The sequence below is a fragment of the Triticum aestivum genome, chromosome 4D (assembly GCF_018294505.1).
Source record: "Triticum aestivum cultivar Chinese Spring chromosome 4D, IWGSC CS RefSeq v2.1, whole genome shotgun sequence".
NCBI lineage: Eukaryota > Viridiplantae > Streptophyta > Magnoliopsida > Poales > Poaceae > Triticum > Triticum aestivum.
In genome coordinates, this window is record NC_057805.1 from 513050976 (window position 1) to 513071904 (window position 20929).

The window sequence follows — 20929 nt, forward strand, 5'->3', positions numbered from 1 at the left end:
TCTGAAAAGGTTGAAAGCTCGCATGGTATCGTTATTTCATCCACATAGGCATGTGCAAGAAAGTTAAGAGGGTTATGGCAAAAACTGGATGCACTTCGTGTACAAAACGGACAATCTCTTTCGAAGTATTAGGATTTCATACGGAAACTCGTCTGTTACAAAGGGATTTCATTTTTTTAAACTTATTTGAACTCCTTAATTTTTGTGTGTTCAAAATGCACCATTCAAAGCCACATCATCAATTTTCAACCATTTCAGACTTCATTTGTTATTTTTCATTCATTTACTGATTATTTTGAGCTATAAGACCCTGAAATTGAAAAGCATTTCAAATGAACTCTGAAAAGGTTGAAAGTTGGCATGGTATCATCATTTCACCCACATAGAATGTGCAAAAAAGTTGAGAGGGTTGCGGCAAAAACTGGATGCACTTCGTGTACAAAACGGACAATCTGTTTCGAGATATCAGGGTTTCATATGGAAACTCGTCTGTTACAACAGGCATTTCAAATGAACTACGAAAAGGTTGAAAGTTGGCATGGTATCATCATAATAGTTGTGGAGAGAAAGTCTTCACTTTTTCTTCGCTTGTGTCCTTTGTTTATTGCGCTGTAACCATGGATAATCTTCATCGTTTATCAGGATGCTTGGGTCAGCCTTGACTTTGAAGGGAGGAATTTCGTGAAACTTTTCATAATATTCAGACATTTCTGTCTTGCCCTCCACTCCCACGATGTCCCTTTTTCCTGAAAGAACTATGTGGCGCTTTGGCTCATCGTATGATGTATTCGCTTCCTTATCTTTTCTCGGTTTGGTAGACATGTCCTTCACATAGATAACCTGTGCCACATCATTGGCTAGGACGAACGGTTAGTCAGTGTACCCAAGATTGTTCAGATCCACTGTTGTCATTCCGTACTGTGGGTCTACCTGTACCCCGCCTCCTGACAGATTGACCCATTTGCACTTAAACAAAGGGACCTTAAAATCATGTCCGTAGTCAAGTTCCCATATGTCCACTATGTAACCATAATATGTGTCCTTTCCCCTCTTGGTTGCTGCATCAAAGCGGACACCGCTGTTTTGGTTGGTGCTCTTTTGATCTTGGGCGATCGTGTAAAATGTATTCTCATTTATCTAGTATCCTTTGTAAGTCAATACAGTCAAAGATGGTCCCCTGGACAACGAGTACAGCTCATCACAAACAGTGTTATCACCTCTGAGACGTGTTTCCAACCAACTGCTGAAAGTCCTGACGTGTTCACATGTAATCCAGTCGTCACACTTCTCCGGGTGTTTGGAGCGCAGACTGTTCTTGTGTTCATTGACATACGGGGTCACCAAGGTAGAGTTCTGTAGAACTGTGTAGTGTGCTTGAGACCAAGAATGCCCGTCCCTGCATATTATTGAGTCCCCTCCAAGCGTGCCTTTTCCAGTCAGTCTCCCCTCATACCGAGATTTAGGGAGACCTATCTTCTTAAGGCCAGGAATGAAGTCAACACAAAACCCAATGACATCCTCTGTTTGATGGCCCATGGAGATGCTTCCTTCTGGCCTAGCACGGTTACGGACATATTTATTTAGGACTCCCATGAACCTCTCAAAGGGGTACATATTGTGTAGAAATATGGGGCCCAGAATGACAATCTTGTCGACTAGATGAACTAGGACGTGCGTCATGATATTGAAGAAGGATGGTGGGAACACCACCTCAAAACTAACAAGACATTGCGCCACATCACTCTTTAGCCTTGGTATGATTTCTGGATCGATCACCTTCTGAGAGATTGCATTGAGGAATGCACATAGCTTCACAATGGCTAATCGGACGTTTACCGGTAGAAGCCCCCTCAATGCAACCGGAAGAAGTTGCGTCATAATCACGTGGCAGTCATGAGAGTTTAGGTTCTGGAACTTTTTCTCAGGCATATTTATTATTCCCTTTATATTCGACGAGAAGCCAGTCGGGACCTTCATACTGAGCAGGCATTCAAAGAAGATTTCCTTCTCTTCTTTGGTAAGAGCATAGCTGGCAGGACCTTCATACTGCTTTGGAGGCATGCCATCTTTTTCGTGCAAACGTTGCAGGTCCTCCCGTGCCTCAGTTGTATCTTTTGTCTTCCCATACACGCCCAAGAAGCCTAGTAGGTTCACACAAAGGTTCTTCGTCACATGCATCACGTCGATTGAAGAGCGAACCTCTAGGTCTTTCCAGTAGGGTAGGTCCCAAAATATAGATTTCTTCTTCCACATGGGTGCGCATCCCTCAGTGTCATTCGGAACAGCTAGTCCGCCGGGACCCTTTCCAAAGATTACGTGTAAATCATTGACCATAGCAAGTACGTGATCACCGGTACGCATGGCGGGCTTCTTCCGGTGGTCTGCCTCGCCTTTGAAACACTTGCCTTTCTTTCGACATTGATGGTTGGTCGAAAGAAATCGACGATGGCCCAGGTACACATTCTTCCTGCATTTGTCCAGGTATATACTTTTGGTGTCAGCAAAACAGTGTGTGCATGCGTGGTATCCCTTGTTTGTCTGTCCTGAAAGGTTACTGAGAGCGGGCCAATCGTTGATGGTTACAAACAGCAACGCGTGCAGGTTAAATTCCTCTTGTTTGTGCTCATCCCACACACGTACACCATTTCCATTCCACAACTGTAGAAGTTCTTCAACTAATGTCCTTAGGTACACATCGATGTCGTTGTCGGGTTGCTTAGGGACTTGGATGAGAATTGGCATCATAATGAACTTCCGCTTCATGCACATCCAAGGAGGAAGGTTATACATACATAGAGTCACGGGCCAGGTGCTGTGATTGCTGCTCTGCTCCCCATAAAGGATTAATGCCTTCCGCACTTAAACCAAACCATACGTTCCTTGGGTCACCTGCAAACTTAGCCTAGTACTGTCTCTCGATTTTTCTCCACTGCGACCCGTCAATGGGTGCTGTCAACTTCCCGTCTTTCTTATGGTCCTCACTGTGCCATCGCATCAACTTGGCATGCTCTTTGTTTCTGAACAGTCGTTTCAACCGTGGTATTATAGGAGCATACCACATCACCTTCGCAGGAACCCTCTTCCCGCGGGGCTCGCCGTCAACATCACCAGGGTCATCTCGTCTGATCTTATACCGCAATGCACCGCATACCGGGCATGCGTTCAAATCCTCGTCGCACCGCGGTAGAGGATGCAGTTATTAGGGCATGCATGTATCTTCTGCACCTCCAATCCTAGAGGGCATACGACCTTCTTTGCTACGTACGTACTGTAGGGCAATTCGTTATCCTTTGGAAGCTTCTTCTTTAATATTTTCAGTAGCTTCTCAAATCCTTTGTCAGGCACAACATTCTCTGCCTTCCACTGCAGCAATTCCAGTATGGTACCGAGCTTTGGGTTGCCATCTTCGCAACTGGGGTACAACCCTTTTCGTGATCCTCTAACATGCGATCGAACTTCAGCTTCTCCTTTTGACTTTCGCATTGCGTCCTCGCATCGACAATGACCCGACGGAGATCATCATCATCGGGCACATCGTTTGGTTCCTCTTGATCTTCAGCAACTTCCCCCGTTGCAGCATCACCGTATTCAGGGGGCACATAGTTGTCATCGTCCTCTTCTTCTTCGCTGTCTTCCATCATAACCCCTATTTCTCCGTGCCTCGTCCAAACATTATAGTGTGGCATGGAACCCTTGTAAAGCACGTGGGTGTGAAGGATTTTCTGGTCTGAGTAAGACTTCGTATTCCCACATTTAGGGCATGGACAACACATAAAACCATTCTGCTTGTTTGCCTCAGCCACTTCGAGAAAATTATGCACACCCTTAATGTACTCGGAGGTGTGTCTGTCACCGTACATCCATTGCCGGTTCATCTGCGTGCATTATATATAATTATGTGTGTCAAAAGTAAGAAAATTAGACAAGTATCTGTAACACCCCGGATGTAACTTTCCATATTTGTAAATCCAACTCTTGCCATTTCCGGCTATGTGTTATGATATTCCCTCTGTGGTCGGGTTTTTGTTTTCCGTTTTGCATTTTGTTCATGTCATGCATCGCATATCATGTCATCATGTGCATTGCATTTGCATACGTGTTCGTCTCATGCATCCGAGCATTTTCCCCGTTGTCCGTTTTGCAATCCGGCACTCCCACCTCCTCCGGCGCACCCCTCTTGTTTCTTTTCGTGAGCGGGTGTTGAACGTTCTCGGAATGGACCGAGGCTTGTCAAGTGGCCTTGGTATACCACCGGTAGACCACCGGTCAAGTTTCGTTCCATTTGGAGGTTGTTTGGTACTCCAACGGTTAACCGGGCAACCACAAAGTCCGTTTGTGTGTGCAGCAAAAACCCCTCTCTAAACAGCCCCAAACCCAGCAAACATACCTCCACGCTCTCGGTCGTTCGATCACGATCGTGTGGGCGAAAACCGCACCTCATTTGGAGCCTCCTAGCTCCCTCTACCTATATATATGCATCCCTCCCGAAATACATTCGCAGTCCAAACCCTAGAAAAACACCCTGCCGCCACCGGACGCGTCCACTCCCGCCGGACGAAATCCCGCCGCCGCCTCCAGCCACCCACGCCGTGCCACGTGGCAACCCGCCGCCGCACCCGCCGCGGCCCGGCGAGCCCGCAGCCGGCCCCCGGGCCCGAGCCGCCGGCGCCCGCCTCCTCGCCCGCGCCTCCCGAGCGCCCCCGCGCACCCGAGCCCTCCGCGGCCGCCGCTCCCGCCGCGCCGCCTCACCGTCGCCAGCCACGCCGCCGCCTCGCCATCGCCGGACCCCGCCGCCGCCAGCGCCGCGCTCCGCCGCCTTCCCCTGCTCCGGTCGCCGCCCCGCCGTTCCCCTCCTCTCCTCCGGCCGCCACTGCTTCGGCGAGCCTCCGTCGCTCGAGCTCGGCCGGCCAGATCCCGATCCAGATCGGGTCAACGCCGACGGTTGACCTCTCTCCCTCCTCAAATTCTTCTAAGTCCCCGAGATATTTACATTACATGTCCTGTTCATCGCATCATAACTCTCTGCATATAGCTCCGTTTCGTGCGTGTAATATATCAAAATGTTCGTCTCGTGATGCTCTACATTTTGTTCCGTTGCACCATGTTCATTTGAGTCCATCTTGATGCCCAAATCTCTGGTGCAAGAGTGCTAGTTGCTGTTATCTGCTGTTACTTATCAGAACTTGAGGATTTGTTATTTTTGTTGCATTTAATCTGTGCATCTTATGAGTAGGAGCTCTACATGTGTTTTGTTGTATGCCATGCCATCTTTACAGGGGTGTATGCCATGTATTTTTGTGATCTCTGTGGTGACTAGCACAAGCATGCAAACTAGGCCCCATAATGTTTCTGATTTCAGGGACTTAGTAACACGCCCACGATGCGGCTATATCTCCCACGTGTCGAGGCACGACTTAGAGGCATAACCGTATTGTGGTTTTGTCGCAAGAAGGGTCATCTTCACACAATCCCATGTAATGAACAAGAATGGGATAACGAGAGTTGGCTTACAATCGCCACTTCACACAATACATAAATATAATTCATCCAAAATCCACACATAGACCGACTACGGTCAAATCCAAATAAAATAAGATAACCCCAAATGCTAGATCCCCGATCGTCCCAACTGGGCTCCACTACTGATCATCAGGAAAAGACACATAGTAACGACCACGTTCCTCGTCGAACTCCACTTGAGCTCGGTTTCGTCACCTGCACTGGCATCGTCGGCACCTGCAACTATTTTGGTAGAATCTGTGAGTCACGAGGACTCAGCAATCTCACACCCACGAGATCAAGACTATTTAAGCTTATAGGAAAGGATGGTAAAATGAGGTGGAGCTGCAGCAGGCACTAAGCATATATGGTGGCTAACATACGCAAATGAGAGCGAGAAGAGAAGCAACGGAACGGTCGTCAACTAGCAATGATCAAGAAGTGATCCTGAAACTACTTACGTTCATGCATAACTCAAACCGTGTTCACTTCCTGGTCTCCGCCGAGAAGAGACCATCACGGCTACACACACAGTTGATGTGTTTTAAATTGGGTCAAGTGACAAGTTCTTTACAACCGGACATTAACAAATTCCCATCTGCCTCATAACCGCGGGCACGGCTTTCGAAAGATAATACCCTGCAGGGGTGTCCCAACTTAGCCCATCATAAGCTCTCACGGTCAACGAAGGATAAACCTTCTACCAGGAAGACCCGATCAGTCTCGGAATCCCGGTTTACAAGACATTTCGACAATGGTAAAACAAGACCAGCAAAGCCGCCCGAATGTGCCGACAAATCCCGATAGGAGCTGCACATATCTCGTTCTCAGGGCACACCGGATGAGCAGTTATGTAAAGTAAGAATTTTTTTGTTTCAGAAAGAAGATAAGAACAAGAGGCTCACCACGGTGGTGCCGACAACGAGATCAGCGCGGGCGATTGACGGCGGTGAAGACGGGGACGGGGCGTGACGGACCGCTAATATAAACCTAGACAAATCTCGGGAAAAATGGAGCTCGGAGGTCGAGCTTCGAGAGGAGAAAGCTTAACTAGTGTGGCTCGGGCATTTCATCGAACACCTCATGTGCATAGCAGGTGAGCTAGAGCACCCAAATGCCCTCCCCTCGCTGGGCATAAAAAACAGAGCACTGTGGAGTGCTCTACCGCGGCGATGGGGTATATATAGGCAACTTATTTGTCCCGGTTCGTGGCTGGAACCGGGACTAAATCTCCCCCTTCGTCCCGGTTCTAGTCACGAACCGGGACCAATGGCTATGGGCCAGGAGCATGGTCCATTGGTCCCGGTTCGTGCCAAGAACCAGGACAAATGGGTCCAGACGAACCGGGACCAATGCCCACGAGGCCCCGGCCGGCCCCCAGGGCTCATGAACCGGGACGAATGCCACCCATGGGTCCCGGTTCGTGCAGAACCGGGACTAATGGGCTAGCCAGGCCCGAACCAAAGCCCTGTTTTGTACTAGTGATATAACATCGACGCATAGACCTGGCTCGGATGCCACTGTTCGGGAACGTAGTATTTCAAAAAATTCGCCTACGATCACACAAGATCTATCTAGGAGAAGCATAGCAATGAGCGGGGAGAGTGTGTCCACGTACCGTCATAGACCAAAAGCGGAAGCGTTTAGTTACGCGGTTGAAGTAGTCGAACGTCCTCGCGATCCAACCGATCAAGTACCGCACGCACGACACCTCCGCGATCTGCACGCGTTCAGCTCGGTGATCGATACGTCTCCAACGTATCTATAATTTTTGATTGTTCCATGCCATATTATATTCTGTTTTGGACATTATTGGGCTTTATTATACACTTTTATATTATTTTTGGGACTAACCTATTAACCGGAAGCCCAGCCCAGAATTGCTGTTTTTTGCCTATTTCAGAGTTTCGCAGAAAAAGAATATCAAACGGAGTCCAAATGGAATGAAACCTTCGGGAACGTGATTTTCGGAACAAACGTGATCCAGAGGACTTGGACCCTACGTCAAGACATCAACCAGGAGGGCACAAGGAAGGGGGGCTCGCCTACCCCCCCCCCCCAGGCGCGCCCTCCACCCTCATGGTGGCCTTTAGTACGGGTTGGTGGTTCCAACCGGTACTAAAGACCCCCCTTTAGTACCGGTTGGAGCCACCAACCGGTACTAAAGGTGGTGCGCTGCCACCCACAGTGCACAATGTTTAGTCCCACCTCGCTAGTTGAGAGGAGCTCGCACCGGTTTATAAGCCCCGCCGCGGCTACCGTGTCGAGCTCCTCTCTAAGCAGGCCTTTGTGGGCCTATTGCAAGTCTTCTGCCCTGTGGGGCCTACTGGGCCGTACGGGCCTGCATCCTGGCCCAACTAGAGATTGGGTTTCTAGTCGTATGCAGGCCGTGCCGGCCCAGTAGGCTGGCTGTTTTTGCTTTATTTCAAAAATAAAAATAAAAAAAATCCTTCCCAACCGGGACTAAAGGTCCCCCAGACCACGGCGCGCCTCGTGCCACGTGGTGGGCCTTTGGTCCCGGTTCGTGTTAAACCGGGACTAAAGGGGGGGACCTTTAGTCCCCACTCTTTAGTACCAGTTCCAGAACCGGTACTAAAGGTCCTTACGAACCGGTACTAAAAGTCGTTTTTCTACTAGTGTTGCTTTCAATGCCTAGCTAGGGGCGTTAAACGATAGCGCTTGTTGGGAGGCAACCCAATTTTATTTTCATTTTTTTGCCTTTTGCTTCTGCTTAGGAATAAATATTTGATCTAGCCTCTGGTTAGATTTATTTTTATGTTTTAGTTAGTGTTTGTGCCAAGTTAAACCTATAGGATCTTCTTGGATGATAGTTATTTGATCTTGCTGAAAATTGCAGAAACTTTTCTGTTCACGAAAATAATTGTTAAAAATCACCAGAACGTGATAAAATATTGATTCCAATTGCTGCTGATCAATAAACAAATGTTCTAGGTCGTCCTATTTTGGCTGAATTTTTGGAGTTCCAGAAGTTTGCGTTAGTTACAGATTACTACAGACTGTTCTGTTTTTGACAGATTCTGTTTTTCGTGTGTTGTTTGCTTATTTTGAGGAGTCTATGGCTAATAAAATAGTTTATAAACCATAGAGATGTTGGAATACAGTAGGTTTAACGCCAATATAAATAAATAATGAGTTCATTACAGTACCTTGAAGTGGTGTTTTGTTTTCTTTCGCTAACGGAGCTCACGAGATTTTCTGTTAAGTTTTGTGTTGTGAAGTTTTCAAGTTTTGGGTGAAAGATTTGATGGATTATGGAACAAGGAGTGGCAAGAGCCTAAGCTTGGGGATGCCCATGGAACCCCAAGATAATCTAAGGACACCTAAAAGCCAAAGCTTGGGGATGCCCCGGAAGGCATCCCCTCTTTCGTCTACTTCCATCGGTAACTTTACTTGGAGCTATATTTTTATTCACCACATGATATGTGTTTTGCTTGGAGCGTCTTGTATGATTTGAGTCTTTGCTTTTTAGTTTACCACAATCATCCTTGCTGTACACACCTTTTGAGAGACACACGCATGATTCAGAAATTATTAGAATAATCTATGTGCTTCACTTATATCTTTTGAGTTATATAGTTTTTGCTCTCGTACTTCACTTATATCTTTTAGAGCACGGTGGTGGTTTTGTTTTATAGAAACTATTATTCTCTCATGCTTCACTTAGATTATTTTGAGAGTCTTAAACAGCATGGTAATTTGCTTAAATAATCCTAATATGCTAGGTATTCAAGATTAGTAAAAACTTTCTTGTAAGTGTGTTGAATACTAAGAGAAGTTTGATGCTCGATGATTGTTTTGAGATATGGAGGTAGTGATATTAAAGTTGTGCTAGTTGAGTAATTGTGAATTTGAGAAATACTTGTGTTTAAGTTTGCAAGTCTCGTAGCATGCACGTATGGTAAACGTTATGTAACAAATTTGAAACATGAGGTGTTCTTTGTTTGTCCTCCTTATGAGTGGCGGTCGGGGACGAGCGATGGTCTTTTCCTACCAATCTATCCCCCTAGGAGCATGCGCGTAGTGCTTGGTTTTTGATGACTTGTAGATTTTTGCAATAAGTATGTGAGTTCTTTATGACTAATGTTGAGTCCATGGATTATACGCACTCTCACCTTTCCATCATTGCTAGCCTCTTCGGTACCGTGCATGGCCCTTTCTCACATTGAGAGTTGGTGCAAACTTCGCCGGTGCATCCAAACCCCGTGATATGATATGCTCTTTCACACATAAACCTCCCTATATCTTCCTCAAAACAGCCACCATACCTACCTATTATGGCATTTCCATAGCCATTCCGAGATATATTGCCATGCAACTTTCCACTGTTCCGTTTATCATGACACGTTCATCATTGTCATATTGCTTTGCATGATCATGTAGTTGACATCGTATTTGTGGCAAAGCCACCATGCATAATTCTTTCATACATGTCACTCTTGGTTCATTGCATATCCCGGTACACCGCCGGAGGCATTCATATAGAGTCATACTTTGTTCTAGTATCGAGTTGTAATCATTGAGTTGTAAATAAATAGAAGTGTGATGATCATCAATTTCTAGAGCATTGTCCTTAGTGAGAAAAAAAAGAGAAAGGCCATAAAAAAAAGAGAAGAAGGCCCAAAAAAATGAGAGAAAAAGAGAGAAGGGATAATGTTACTATCCTTTTTACCACACTTGTGCTTCAAAGTAGCACCATAATCTTCATGATAGAGAGTCTCTTGTTTTGCCACTTTCATATACTAGTGGGAATTTTTCATTATAGAACTTGGCTTGTATATTCCAACAATGGGCTTCCTCAAATGCCCTAGGTCTTTGTGAGCAAGCAAGTTGGATGCACACCCACTTAGTTTCTTTTGTTGAGCTTTCATATATTTATAGCTCTAGTGCATCCGTTGCATGGCAATCCCTACTCCTTGCATTAACATCAATCGATGGGCATCTCCATAGCTCATTGATTAGCCTCGTTGATGTGAGACTTTCTCCTTTTTTGTCTTCTCCACATAACCCCCATCATTATATTCTATTCCACCCACAGTGCTATATCCATGGCTCACGCTCATGTATTGCATGAAGGTTGAAAAAGTTTGAGATTAATAAAGTATGAAACAATTGCTTGGCTTGTCATTGGGGTTGTGCATGATGAGAGCATTCTTGTGTGACGAAAATGGAGCATGATTAAACTATATGATTTTGTAGGGATGAACTTTCTTTGGCCATGTTATTTTGAGAGGACATAATTGCTTAGTTAGTATGCTTGAAGTATTATTATTTTTATGTCAATATTGAACTTTCCTATTGAATCTTTCGGATTTGAATATTCATACCACAATTAAGAAGAATTACATTGAAATTATGCCAAGTAGCATTCCACATCAAAAATTCTGTTTTTATCATTTACCTACTCGAGGACGAGCATGAATTAAGCTTGGGGATGCTTGATACGTCTCCAACGTATCTATAATTTTTTATTGTTCCATGCTATATTATATTATATTTTGGACATTATTGGGCTTTATTATACACTTTTATATTATTTTTGGGACTAACCTATTGACCGGAAGCCCAGCCCAGAATTGCTGTTTTTTTTGCCTATTTCAGAGTTTCGCAGAAAAAGGATATCAAACGGAGTCCAAACGGAATTAAACCTTCGGGAACGTGATTTTCGGAACGAACGTGATCCAGAGGACTTGGACCCTACGTCAACACATCAACCAGGAGGGCACGAGGTAGGGGGCGCGCCTACCCCCCCCCCCCAGGCGCGCCCTCCACCCTCGTGGGCCCCACGTTGCTCCACTGACGTACTTTTTCCTCCTATATATACCTACGTACCCCAAACTACCAGATACGGAGCCAAAAACCTAATTCCACCGCCGCAACCTTCTGTACCCATGAGGTCCCATCTTGGGGCCTTTTCCGGAGCTCCGCCGGAGGGGGCATCGATCACGGAGGGCTTCAACATCAACACCATAGCCTCTCCGATGATGTGTGAGTAGTTTACCTCAGACCTTCGGGTCCATAGTTATTAGCTAGATGGCTTCTTCTTTCTTTTTGGATCTCAATACAATGTTCTCCCCCTCTCTTGTGGAGATCTATTCGATGTAATCTTCTTTTGCGGTGTGTTTGTTGAGACCGATGAATTGTGGGTTATGATCAAGTTTATCTATGAACAATATTTGAATCTTCTCTGAATTCTTTTATGTATGATTAGTTATCTTTGCAAGTCTCTTCGAATTATCAGTTTGGTTTGGTCTACTAGATTGATCTTTCTTGCAATGGGAGAAGTGCTTAGCTTTGGGTTCAATCTTGTGGTGTCCTTTCCCAGTGACAGTAGGGGCAGCAAGGCACGTATTGTAATGTTGCCTTCGAGGATAACAAGATGGGGTTTATATTATATTGCATGAGTTTGTCCCTCTACATCATGTCATCTTGCTTAAAGCGTTACTCTGTTCTTATGAACTTAATACTCTAGATGCATGCTGGATAGCGGTCGATGTGTGGAGTAATAGTAGTAGATGCAGGCAGGAGTCGGTCTACTTGTCTCGGACGTGATGCCTATATACATGATCATACCTAGATATTCTCATAACTATGCTCAATTCTGTCAATTGCTCAACAGTAATTTGTTCACCCACCGTAATACTTATGCTCTTGAGAGAAGCCTCTAGTGAAACCTATGGCCCCCGGGTCTATTTTCTATCATATTAATCTTGCAACACTTAGCTATTTTTATTGCCTTTTATTTTACTTTCCATCTTTATCATAAAAATACCAAAAATATTATCTTATCATATCTATCAGATCTCACTCTCGTAAGTGACCGTGAAGGGATTGACAACCCCTTTATTGCGTTGGTTGCGAGGATTTATTTGTTTGTGTAGGTGCGAGGGACTCGTGTGTGGCCTCCTACTGGATTGATACCTTGGTTCTCAAAAACTGAGGGAAATACTTACGCTACTTTGCTGCATCACCCTTTCCTCTTCAAGGGAAAACCAACGCAGTGCTCAAGAGGTAGCAGTGATGTCCCTCGAACTCTTGATACAGTTGAGGCCGAGGGAGAGTTTCGTCAGCACGACGGCGTGGTGACGGTGATGATGAGGTCACCGGCGCAGGGCTTCGCCTAAGCACTACGACGATATGACCGAGGTGTAAAACTGTGGAGGAGGGCACCACACACGGCTAAGAGATTGTCTGTTGTGCCTTTGGGGTGCCCCCTGCCCCCGTATATGAAGGAGGGGAGGAGGAGGCCGGCCAACAAGGGGCGCGCCAGGGAGAGGGGAGTCCTACTAGGACTCCAGTCCTAGTAGGATTCGGCCCCACCTTTTTTTCCTTCTACTGATGGGGGAAAAGGGGGAAGGAGAGGGAGTAGGAGAAGGAAAGGGGGGTGGCGCCCCCTTCCCAGTTCCAATTCAGCCTCCTCCCTTGTGGGGGGCGCACCAGCCCCATGTGGGCTGGTTAGCCTCCCTCCTATGGCCCATAAGGCCCATATCTTTCCCCGGGGGGTTCCGGTAACCTCCTGGTATGCCGAAAAAATGCCCGAATCACTCGGAACCATTCCGATGTCCGAATGCAACCTTCCAATATATGAATCTTTACCTCTTGACCATTTCGTTACTCCTCGTCATGTCCGTGATCTCATCCGGGACTCCGAACAAACTTCAGTACATCAAATCACATAACTCATAATACAAATCGTCATGGAACGTTAAGCGTGCGGACCCTACGGGTTCGAGAACTATGTAGACATGACCGAGACACATCTCCCGTCAATAACCAATAGCGGAACCTGGATGCTCATATTGGCTCCTAAATATTCTACGAAGATCTTTATAGGTCAAACCACATAACAACATACGTTGTTCCCTTTGTCATCGGTATGTTACTTGCCCGAGATTCGATCGTCGGTATCATCATACCTAGTTCAATCTCGTTACTGGCAAGTCTCTTTACTCGTTCCGTAATACTTTATCCCGCAACTAACTCATTAGTCACATTGCTTGCAAGGCTTATAGTGATGAGCATTACCGAGAGGGCCCAGAGATACCTCTCCAATACACGGAGTGACAAATCCTAATCTCGATCTATGCCAACCCAACAAACACATTCGGAGACACCTGTAGAGCATCTTTATAATCACCCAGTTACGTTGTGACATTTGATAGCACACAAGGTGTTCCTCCGGTATTCAGGAGTTGCATAATCTCATAGTCAGAGGAACATGTGTAAGTCATGAAGGAAGCAATAGCAATAAAACTCAACGATCATAATGCTAAGCTAACGGATGGGTCTTGTATCCCGTTCATCAAATGACAACACTTGTCTATGGTCAGGAAACATAACCATCTTTGATTAACAAGCTAGTCAAGTAGAGGCATACTAGGGACACTTTGTTTTGTCTATGTATTCACACATGTACTAAGTTTCTGGTTAATACAATTCTACCATGAATAATAAACATTTACCATGATATAAGGAAATATAAATAACAACTTTATTATTGCATCTAGGGCATATTTCCTTCATGTTTCAGTCTAGAATACATGATATGTATGGATATTGCACAATATAATTTTGTAGTAGATGAGATCTATTGTTGAAAATCATTTGTATGGGTAGTAGATGAATTTTTTTACCTAATGTTCTTGTCGCTTCCCTTGAATTTGTGTAGTTCTGATGTTGATGGCATTGTGGAATTTTGGTACAAAGATCTGTCTATCCACGATCCTTCTATGATGCTCCTGAGTATGCTGGTTGACAAATCAACGACGTGCTTCAGATCTTTGGTTTCCGCCATAGTGAAGAAAGATGGATGTTTCATAGACTAAAGTGCAATGCATATATGATCTGCACGGTGTTTTTGCGTATGAGGAAGTGAAGAGTTGATGCAACATCAAGATTTCCCGCATCCCGATTAAACCTCCCAATCGCGAGAAAGTTCTCCGAGATGAGAAGGCCACTTCGAGGTATCCACGCATTCCGTTGTAGTAGTCCGACAGAGTTTCGACATCCAGGAAGAAGAACTGGGAGAAAACTAAAGAGAGAGGGAGAGAAAGCCGAGCGGCACTTCTTGTCTAATTAAGAGTCTAATTCTCTTAGATAAATTAGTCTGAGATTAGAGCCCATCTAATTAGAAGCCCAAACACTTAGGCCAATTAAACCGGAGAGCGTGAAGCTATGAGGGAGAGATGCCCTTGAATTTGATGTGTTTCTAGAGGAAGGCCTCCCGACATATATAGGTGGGATAAGTAGAGGCCACGGAGGGGGAATCCTTATCCTCTTTCACTTGGTGGAAGAAGGGAAGGATTCCCTTCCTTTATAAAGTTTGTTCAAGTAGATCAGGGAACGCCTCTGGAACTCCGTATGACTGCACAAGCGCGTGCGGTAATATGAAACACCGTCTTTTTCTTTGTCTTCTCTGGTGTGCCTCCCACTTCATCTCCTCTTTATCACTTTTCATGTATTGACTTGCTTTCATCCATAAAATCCCATTTCATGTGGAAACAAAATAAAGATGGGATATTTGGAATCCTTTATATTCATTAGTCATTAGTAACAATATCAGAGAGAATATCTTGGTTTTTATGAAATATCTCGGTTTAAACTCAGGTTTGAAGAGCGTAAAAATATCATTCATCATGCAGCGTGTGTTGCAGTGCCGGGCAGACCAGGGTGGAAGCAATACTTGGAATCCCCGTGTGTGGATTGGAGCTGGGAAAGCTTGTTGCGCAGCGTGGTCATCTCATTCTTGACCGCATCTGCCAAGAACACCTGCAGCTTCTCGACGCCAGCGGCAGACCTGTCATCTTGCTGCCTCTTGGCCTAGGCCGCTGCGGTAGCGGCGCTGACAAAGGTGTTGGCCATTAGATCGTTCACCTTAGTTGAATCTACTACCAGGACTTCTCTGCCGTCGTCCCATGGACCCACCCACTAACCGTCCCTACCCGATAGCCCTCGATCACAGTAGGGCGTCGTGTCGTTCAAGTGCGACGATGGTGTGTCTAGCGGGCGCATGCATGGCCGTCGGTGCCCATCACCAAACCGGGGGAAGATGAAGGTCTTCTCGTGGTAGGGGGCAGGAGTTAAAGGAAGGGACCCAGTCGCTTTTTTTCCCTTTGAGTCATTCTGCAAAACCAAATTAGATTTGTATGTAATTGATATTTTCTTTGCCACTCCAGCATCTGCAAGCGTGCCTAGTCATTCAGTTTGGGGATTAACAGAACCAAAACAAGCGATATGTGCAATCTCCAAAAAATTAGGTACCGCGCACGATGATTTCTGCAAAATCCCTATACGTCTTACAAACTAATGATGACGCAAATGTGATGGTTTTATGCTTTTTACTCATGCTTTGTGAGTGCCACGACTCGATTCCAGTAGTGATGGCACTTCGAAACAATCAACGGCAATGAATCAACTTCCAGGGTATAATTAACAGTCATTTTTCGACAAAAGAAACAATAACATTGCCAAGGTTGTATCAGTACACCCAAGAGTGAGCTTTTTGCCTCTTGTGGTCTAAATTTGGTGAAAGATTAATACTAATGCTAATAATAGTAATAATAATAAATGCACTTTAAAAGTTTAAAAAAAAATCTGAAAGATAACAATGTATGTAAAAAAATCATGTACTCCCTTTGATCCATATTAATTGTCGCTGATTTAGTACAAAGTTTAGGTTTAGTACAAAGTTTTACTAAACCAGTGATAATTAATATGGATCAAAGGGATTACTTTTATAATGAATATTGCATGTGCTAAAAATCCATGTTGTGCAACTCAGGTGAAATATGTATCTCATCGGAAAACTCGGCAACCCTATAGTTCACATACATATTTTGCAGAATATTTTCATGCTTTAAATCAAATTTTGATCTTTTTCAAAATTTGGGTTCCATGGACCTGGAGAGCCAAAATTAATTACCATACGCATAGCATCTTTTTTTTGCGGGTGCATATGCATATCATCTATAATAATATGCCTACAGACTACCAAGACATCATAAATGCACAACAAATTGTGAAAAGAAAAGAAAATTCAAAACATAGAAATGTCGTGCCATAGCGATCAGCAGTCGTTGCAACAACGATCATTGGCACCAACCGTCGCTTGACAACACAAAAACTGCAAGAAAAAATCTTCAAAAGCAAGGTCTCTCGAGAAAGAATGACGTGCCAAAACCACCATCGCTGCGTCCAACAACCAAAGGTCAAAACATGGATATTTTCATTGCAAAATTGATATTTCATTGCCACATCAGCATCTGCAAGCGGACCTGGTCTTTCAAGTTCGGGGATTAACAGAGCCGAAACGAGCAGTCAGTACAATCTGGAAAAAAAATTTAGGACCTACATGTGGTGCTTTCTACAAAATCCGTATAAAAAAGCCTTCCCTACTGGTGGTGGCACAAATCTGGTGGTTTTATGCTTTTACTTGCGATTTGCGAGTGCCACGAGCGGCAATAGATTGACTTCGAAGTCATCATTAACGTTCATTTTTCGAGAAAAGAGAACAATATATTTCCAGGGTTATATCAGTACACGCTGGACTGATTTTTTTTTTGTGCCTCCTGAGCTCGAAGTTTTGTACAAGGATAATAATAATAAATTTACTTTATAAGTTAAAAAATCTGAAAGCTCACAACATATAATAAAAGTTCATATACTTTTATAGTGAATAGTGCATGTGCTAAAAATGCATGTTTTGTAACTCAATATGTCTTTCATCATGAAACTTGGCAATCATGTAGTGCACATTAATATTTTTTGCAGAATGTTTTCAAGATTTATAATTGATTTTTAATCAATTTCAAAATTTGAGTTCCGTTGAGCCGGAGAGCCAAAAATTAATTTCCATACGTCCAACATTTATAATAATATAATAATGCCAAAAGGTTGCAAAGACATCATAAATGCACACAAAAATTAAAAGGAAAAGGAAATTCATAACATAGAAATGTCATGCCATAGCGATCAACAGTGGTTGTAACAACAATTATTGGCACCAACTGTCCCTTGGCAACACAAATACTGCTAGAAAGATTCTCCAAACAGTTTGACTAATTCACATCTAGATGTTTTTTAAGGATGTCACATGTAAGCTTCCACAAATATATAATGCAACAACAAGAAACAAAAAAAATTAGGACAAAAAAATAGACCACAAACAGAGTGAACATCAGCTTAGATGTGACATATGTCACATCTAGATGTGTCCTAGACAGACCCTTCTCCAAAACCAAGGTCTCTCAATCGGGTAAAATGACCCTAGGTATTGCAAGTTAGAGCTAGAAAGAAAGTAAGCAAACCCATCAAAATCTTGCCCGAAGAAAGCAATCTCTTTATAAGGATGGAATCCCAACAAGTCAAATTCCATGCTCATTTTGAAATATATGCGAGCCTTCTCGGCCTCTGGTATAGACGCCCCTTCTTCTCCTCTATCGTGAATGTCACTATCGTTATCAGAGTCCCAGTCATGGTCTTTTATGCGTGTTTGCGCCTAAATATGACCAGCACGGTCTAAGTTCCATGACTCGGCAATCTCTTCTTGTCTATAAACTCGGGAGTAGTGTCGCGCAATTGAGGGTTTGAGGACAGCCTCATGCTTTAGTGTCCACTCCGGGGTTCGACATGACTCTGATGCTTCATGAAGTACCCACACCCGAATTTGGTGTCTATAGAGAGCAGTGTAATAGACACCTTGCTTTGATTTCCCAAGGTAGACCGATGGTATAATATCCTCAGTATTTAGTGACCACGGACCCATGACAAAAGTATCTGATTTGGGGGTTTTGATAACTAGATACTTCTGTTCTTGCAATGACAACCTATGCAACACCGAAGATCGTTTAGTAACAAGCATGTTATGATAAAGCCATGCACGAGGTCAATAAAATAATAAAATACTTTAAGCATTGCAATGCATAGAACCGGCCGGGTACATACCTCATGACGAAGCCACCGCGGCAATGAAGGTAGAATTTCTCTCGCCAATACACGCCGTGGCACCGTGGAGAGCTATATGAATACGTTAGCCTTCCGCTTGTTGGGTGCCATGGATCTGACCAAACGTCTGACAGGGTAACAGTGGTGTCGCCTTCCCGGACGAAACGCCGCTCCTCCCACCGGCCGGTTCTGGACGAGAACGCTTGCGCCGTGTAAGAGGACGGTGGCCATTCCACGGAGCCCAGATCATTAATCTCATCCGTGTTATGATTTGCTCCTGAAGACGGCCACGAGGCATGATCGGGCTCCTCGGGGAAGCATAGCACGTCGTAGTGCAGCGACGCGGTTGGGTCGAAGACGAGGTACGGCAACACATTGCGACCAGTGGGCCGCGGGGGCAGCGTTGTCCACCGTCGCGTTGCAGGGTTGCACACACGCATTGTCGTAGTTGCGGATGAGGGCGTTCTGGCAGTGCCGCTGCCATACAGGATGAGGCCGTTGCGGTGATCCAGGACGGTTTTCCAACCCCCACGTTGGGGCGGCATGGATTTGAGGGCGGCGTCGATGCCGGGGCTCGTCGGCTCGCGGGAGAAGAAGTAGGGGCGGTTCTGCCCGACGTAGTTGATGTAGATGCCCCGCAGGCGGCGTGGCACGAGGTGCGCGACCGCCAGCAGCATCCCGCCGGCGTCGGCCACCACGCGCCAGCCCTTGCAGACGCTCCGGCAGACGGCGACGCTCCGCGGCTGGAGGTGGCGGAGGACGTCGGCGAGCAGCTCTTCGGGAAGTCCATCCATGGTCGACGGCGCGTGCGCCTTGGGGTGGGCGGTGTCTTAGGGTTAGGGTGTGTGGATTGCGGCGGGCGTGCGTTCGTGGTCACACAAAGGCGGAGGTGGCGGCGTGTGGTATAGAGTTTGACTCGGATTCTGTTTGATAGAAAAAAGTTTGTTTTTTGTTTATGGAAAACTTGGCACTCATCGATCTTGACGACACTACTCCGGAGCTTAAGACCATGTGCTACGGAGCTTATACAAAAACCAAACTTTTCTATTACACCGCTGCCAAGATCTTAAGACCATGTGCTACGGAGTTTATAAAAAAAAAAAAACTTTTCACTCCGGAGTTTAAGACCATGTGCTCGAGAAGCACCACCATCGAAGTCAATCATGTGTCATCGTCACCGCTTTTCCGCCACCCCAACAGCTACACGCGATGTACCGCCGCTGCGGCACAACCACCCCTCTACGTCAATTCATTGTCTATAGCTTGCATCTCCTCGCCAAACTCAATCACCGAATCTGAAGATCGGTGGCCACCGTAATCCGCAGCAAGGTTGCCGTAGCAGGTCGGAGTAATAACGACCAACCCAACAGCGAAGCACACCACCGCAGACTACCACTTTGCAAAGAGAGCTCTCTGCATAAGTCCATCGGCCTAAGGCTGACATTGCCGGAGCTAGAGCACAAAAGGCAGATCATCATCGCCGATGCGTGGTTGCGGAGCCCAGCCGTTGCTAGATCAGGAGCACCTATCCACCTGCAAGCGAACAAGGTTGTCTCAGCATGTGAATCCCTTGGATTTGGAAGCTGAGCAACTGATCCAGCCGCCGGTGCTCCTTGGGCCGTCACGCCCACACAGTCGATCCGCTATGCAGGCCGAACCAGCCAACCACCTCGTCCGTCACCAAAGGAAACGGATGCCACCCCGCTTCCAGGTCACCGCAGGAGACGTCGCCGTGCCATGTCAGACACCTAGCAACGCCTGCAGATGCAAACGGCCGCCACTCCGCATGGCCCGGCGCTACTCCAGGATCTGCGGCCCACAGATGGGAGGCGCCGTGAGGAAGCGCCCCGCCGCCGCCGTCGGCCGCGCGGGCTTTGCCCGGTGGCGTCCTCCGGCAGCAGCGCGGCAGGGAGTATCTATCTTGGGATTCAGGGTGGGGGCGGTGGTTGCCGGCGGTGGTGGGGGCGTTGGTGGGGCGGTGGCCGGAGAAAAAGCTCGGTGTGGGGGGGGGGGGGGGGGGGGGGGGGGGGCTAGAGGTATGGTCGGGGTGGCGGAAGACCGGCGGTGGGGGTTGGTTTAGGGGAGGGCGGGGCGACGAGGCGGTCGCGGGAGGCGGCTTGGCCGGTGGCAGCAGGTGGTGTGCGGGAGGAAGAAAAAACTGTTGGGAGTTTCGTTTTCTATCCAACGCTTTAAATTCGTCCAGGCCAAATCGACTGATTCAAAACGCGATTCAGTCGACTGGCTCCTAGCCATTCCCATCACGTGGACATCATGACCACAGTTTGCAAGGGCCAGAAGAGTAGCACAGGTGAGACACCATGTTCAAATAGAGGACATGGATCTATGAAGTCTAAATGCACGTGTTTTTTTTCTCCCGGTGCAACGCACGATCATTTTTGCTAGTATATATTATATATAAAGATCAAACTCATCGACGAGCAAAGTAGCGGAAGAAGCGAGGAGTCAATGC

The 20929-nt window shown here is 46.0% G+C and overlaps 1 protein-coding gene across 1 annotated transcript; it reads right to left on the reverse strand.

Moving 5' to 3' along the window:
• Positions 1–17833: 17833 nt before the first annotated feature.
• On the reverse strand, positions 17834–19309 carry LOC123100757 (uncharacterized). Its single transcript, XM_044522639.1, has 2 exons — positions 18460–19309; positions 17834–18341 (listed from the first exon to the last, which is right to left on the reverse strand). The coding sequence occupies exons 1-2, from the start codon at positions 19251–19253 to the stop codon at positions 18014–18016; spliced, it is 1122 nt and encodes a 373-aa protein (XP_044378574.1). The 5' UTR covers positions 19254–19309; the 3' UTR covers positions 17834–18013.
• Positions 19310–20929: the final 1620 nt, after the last annotated feature.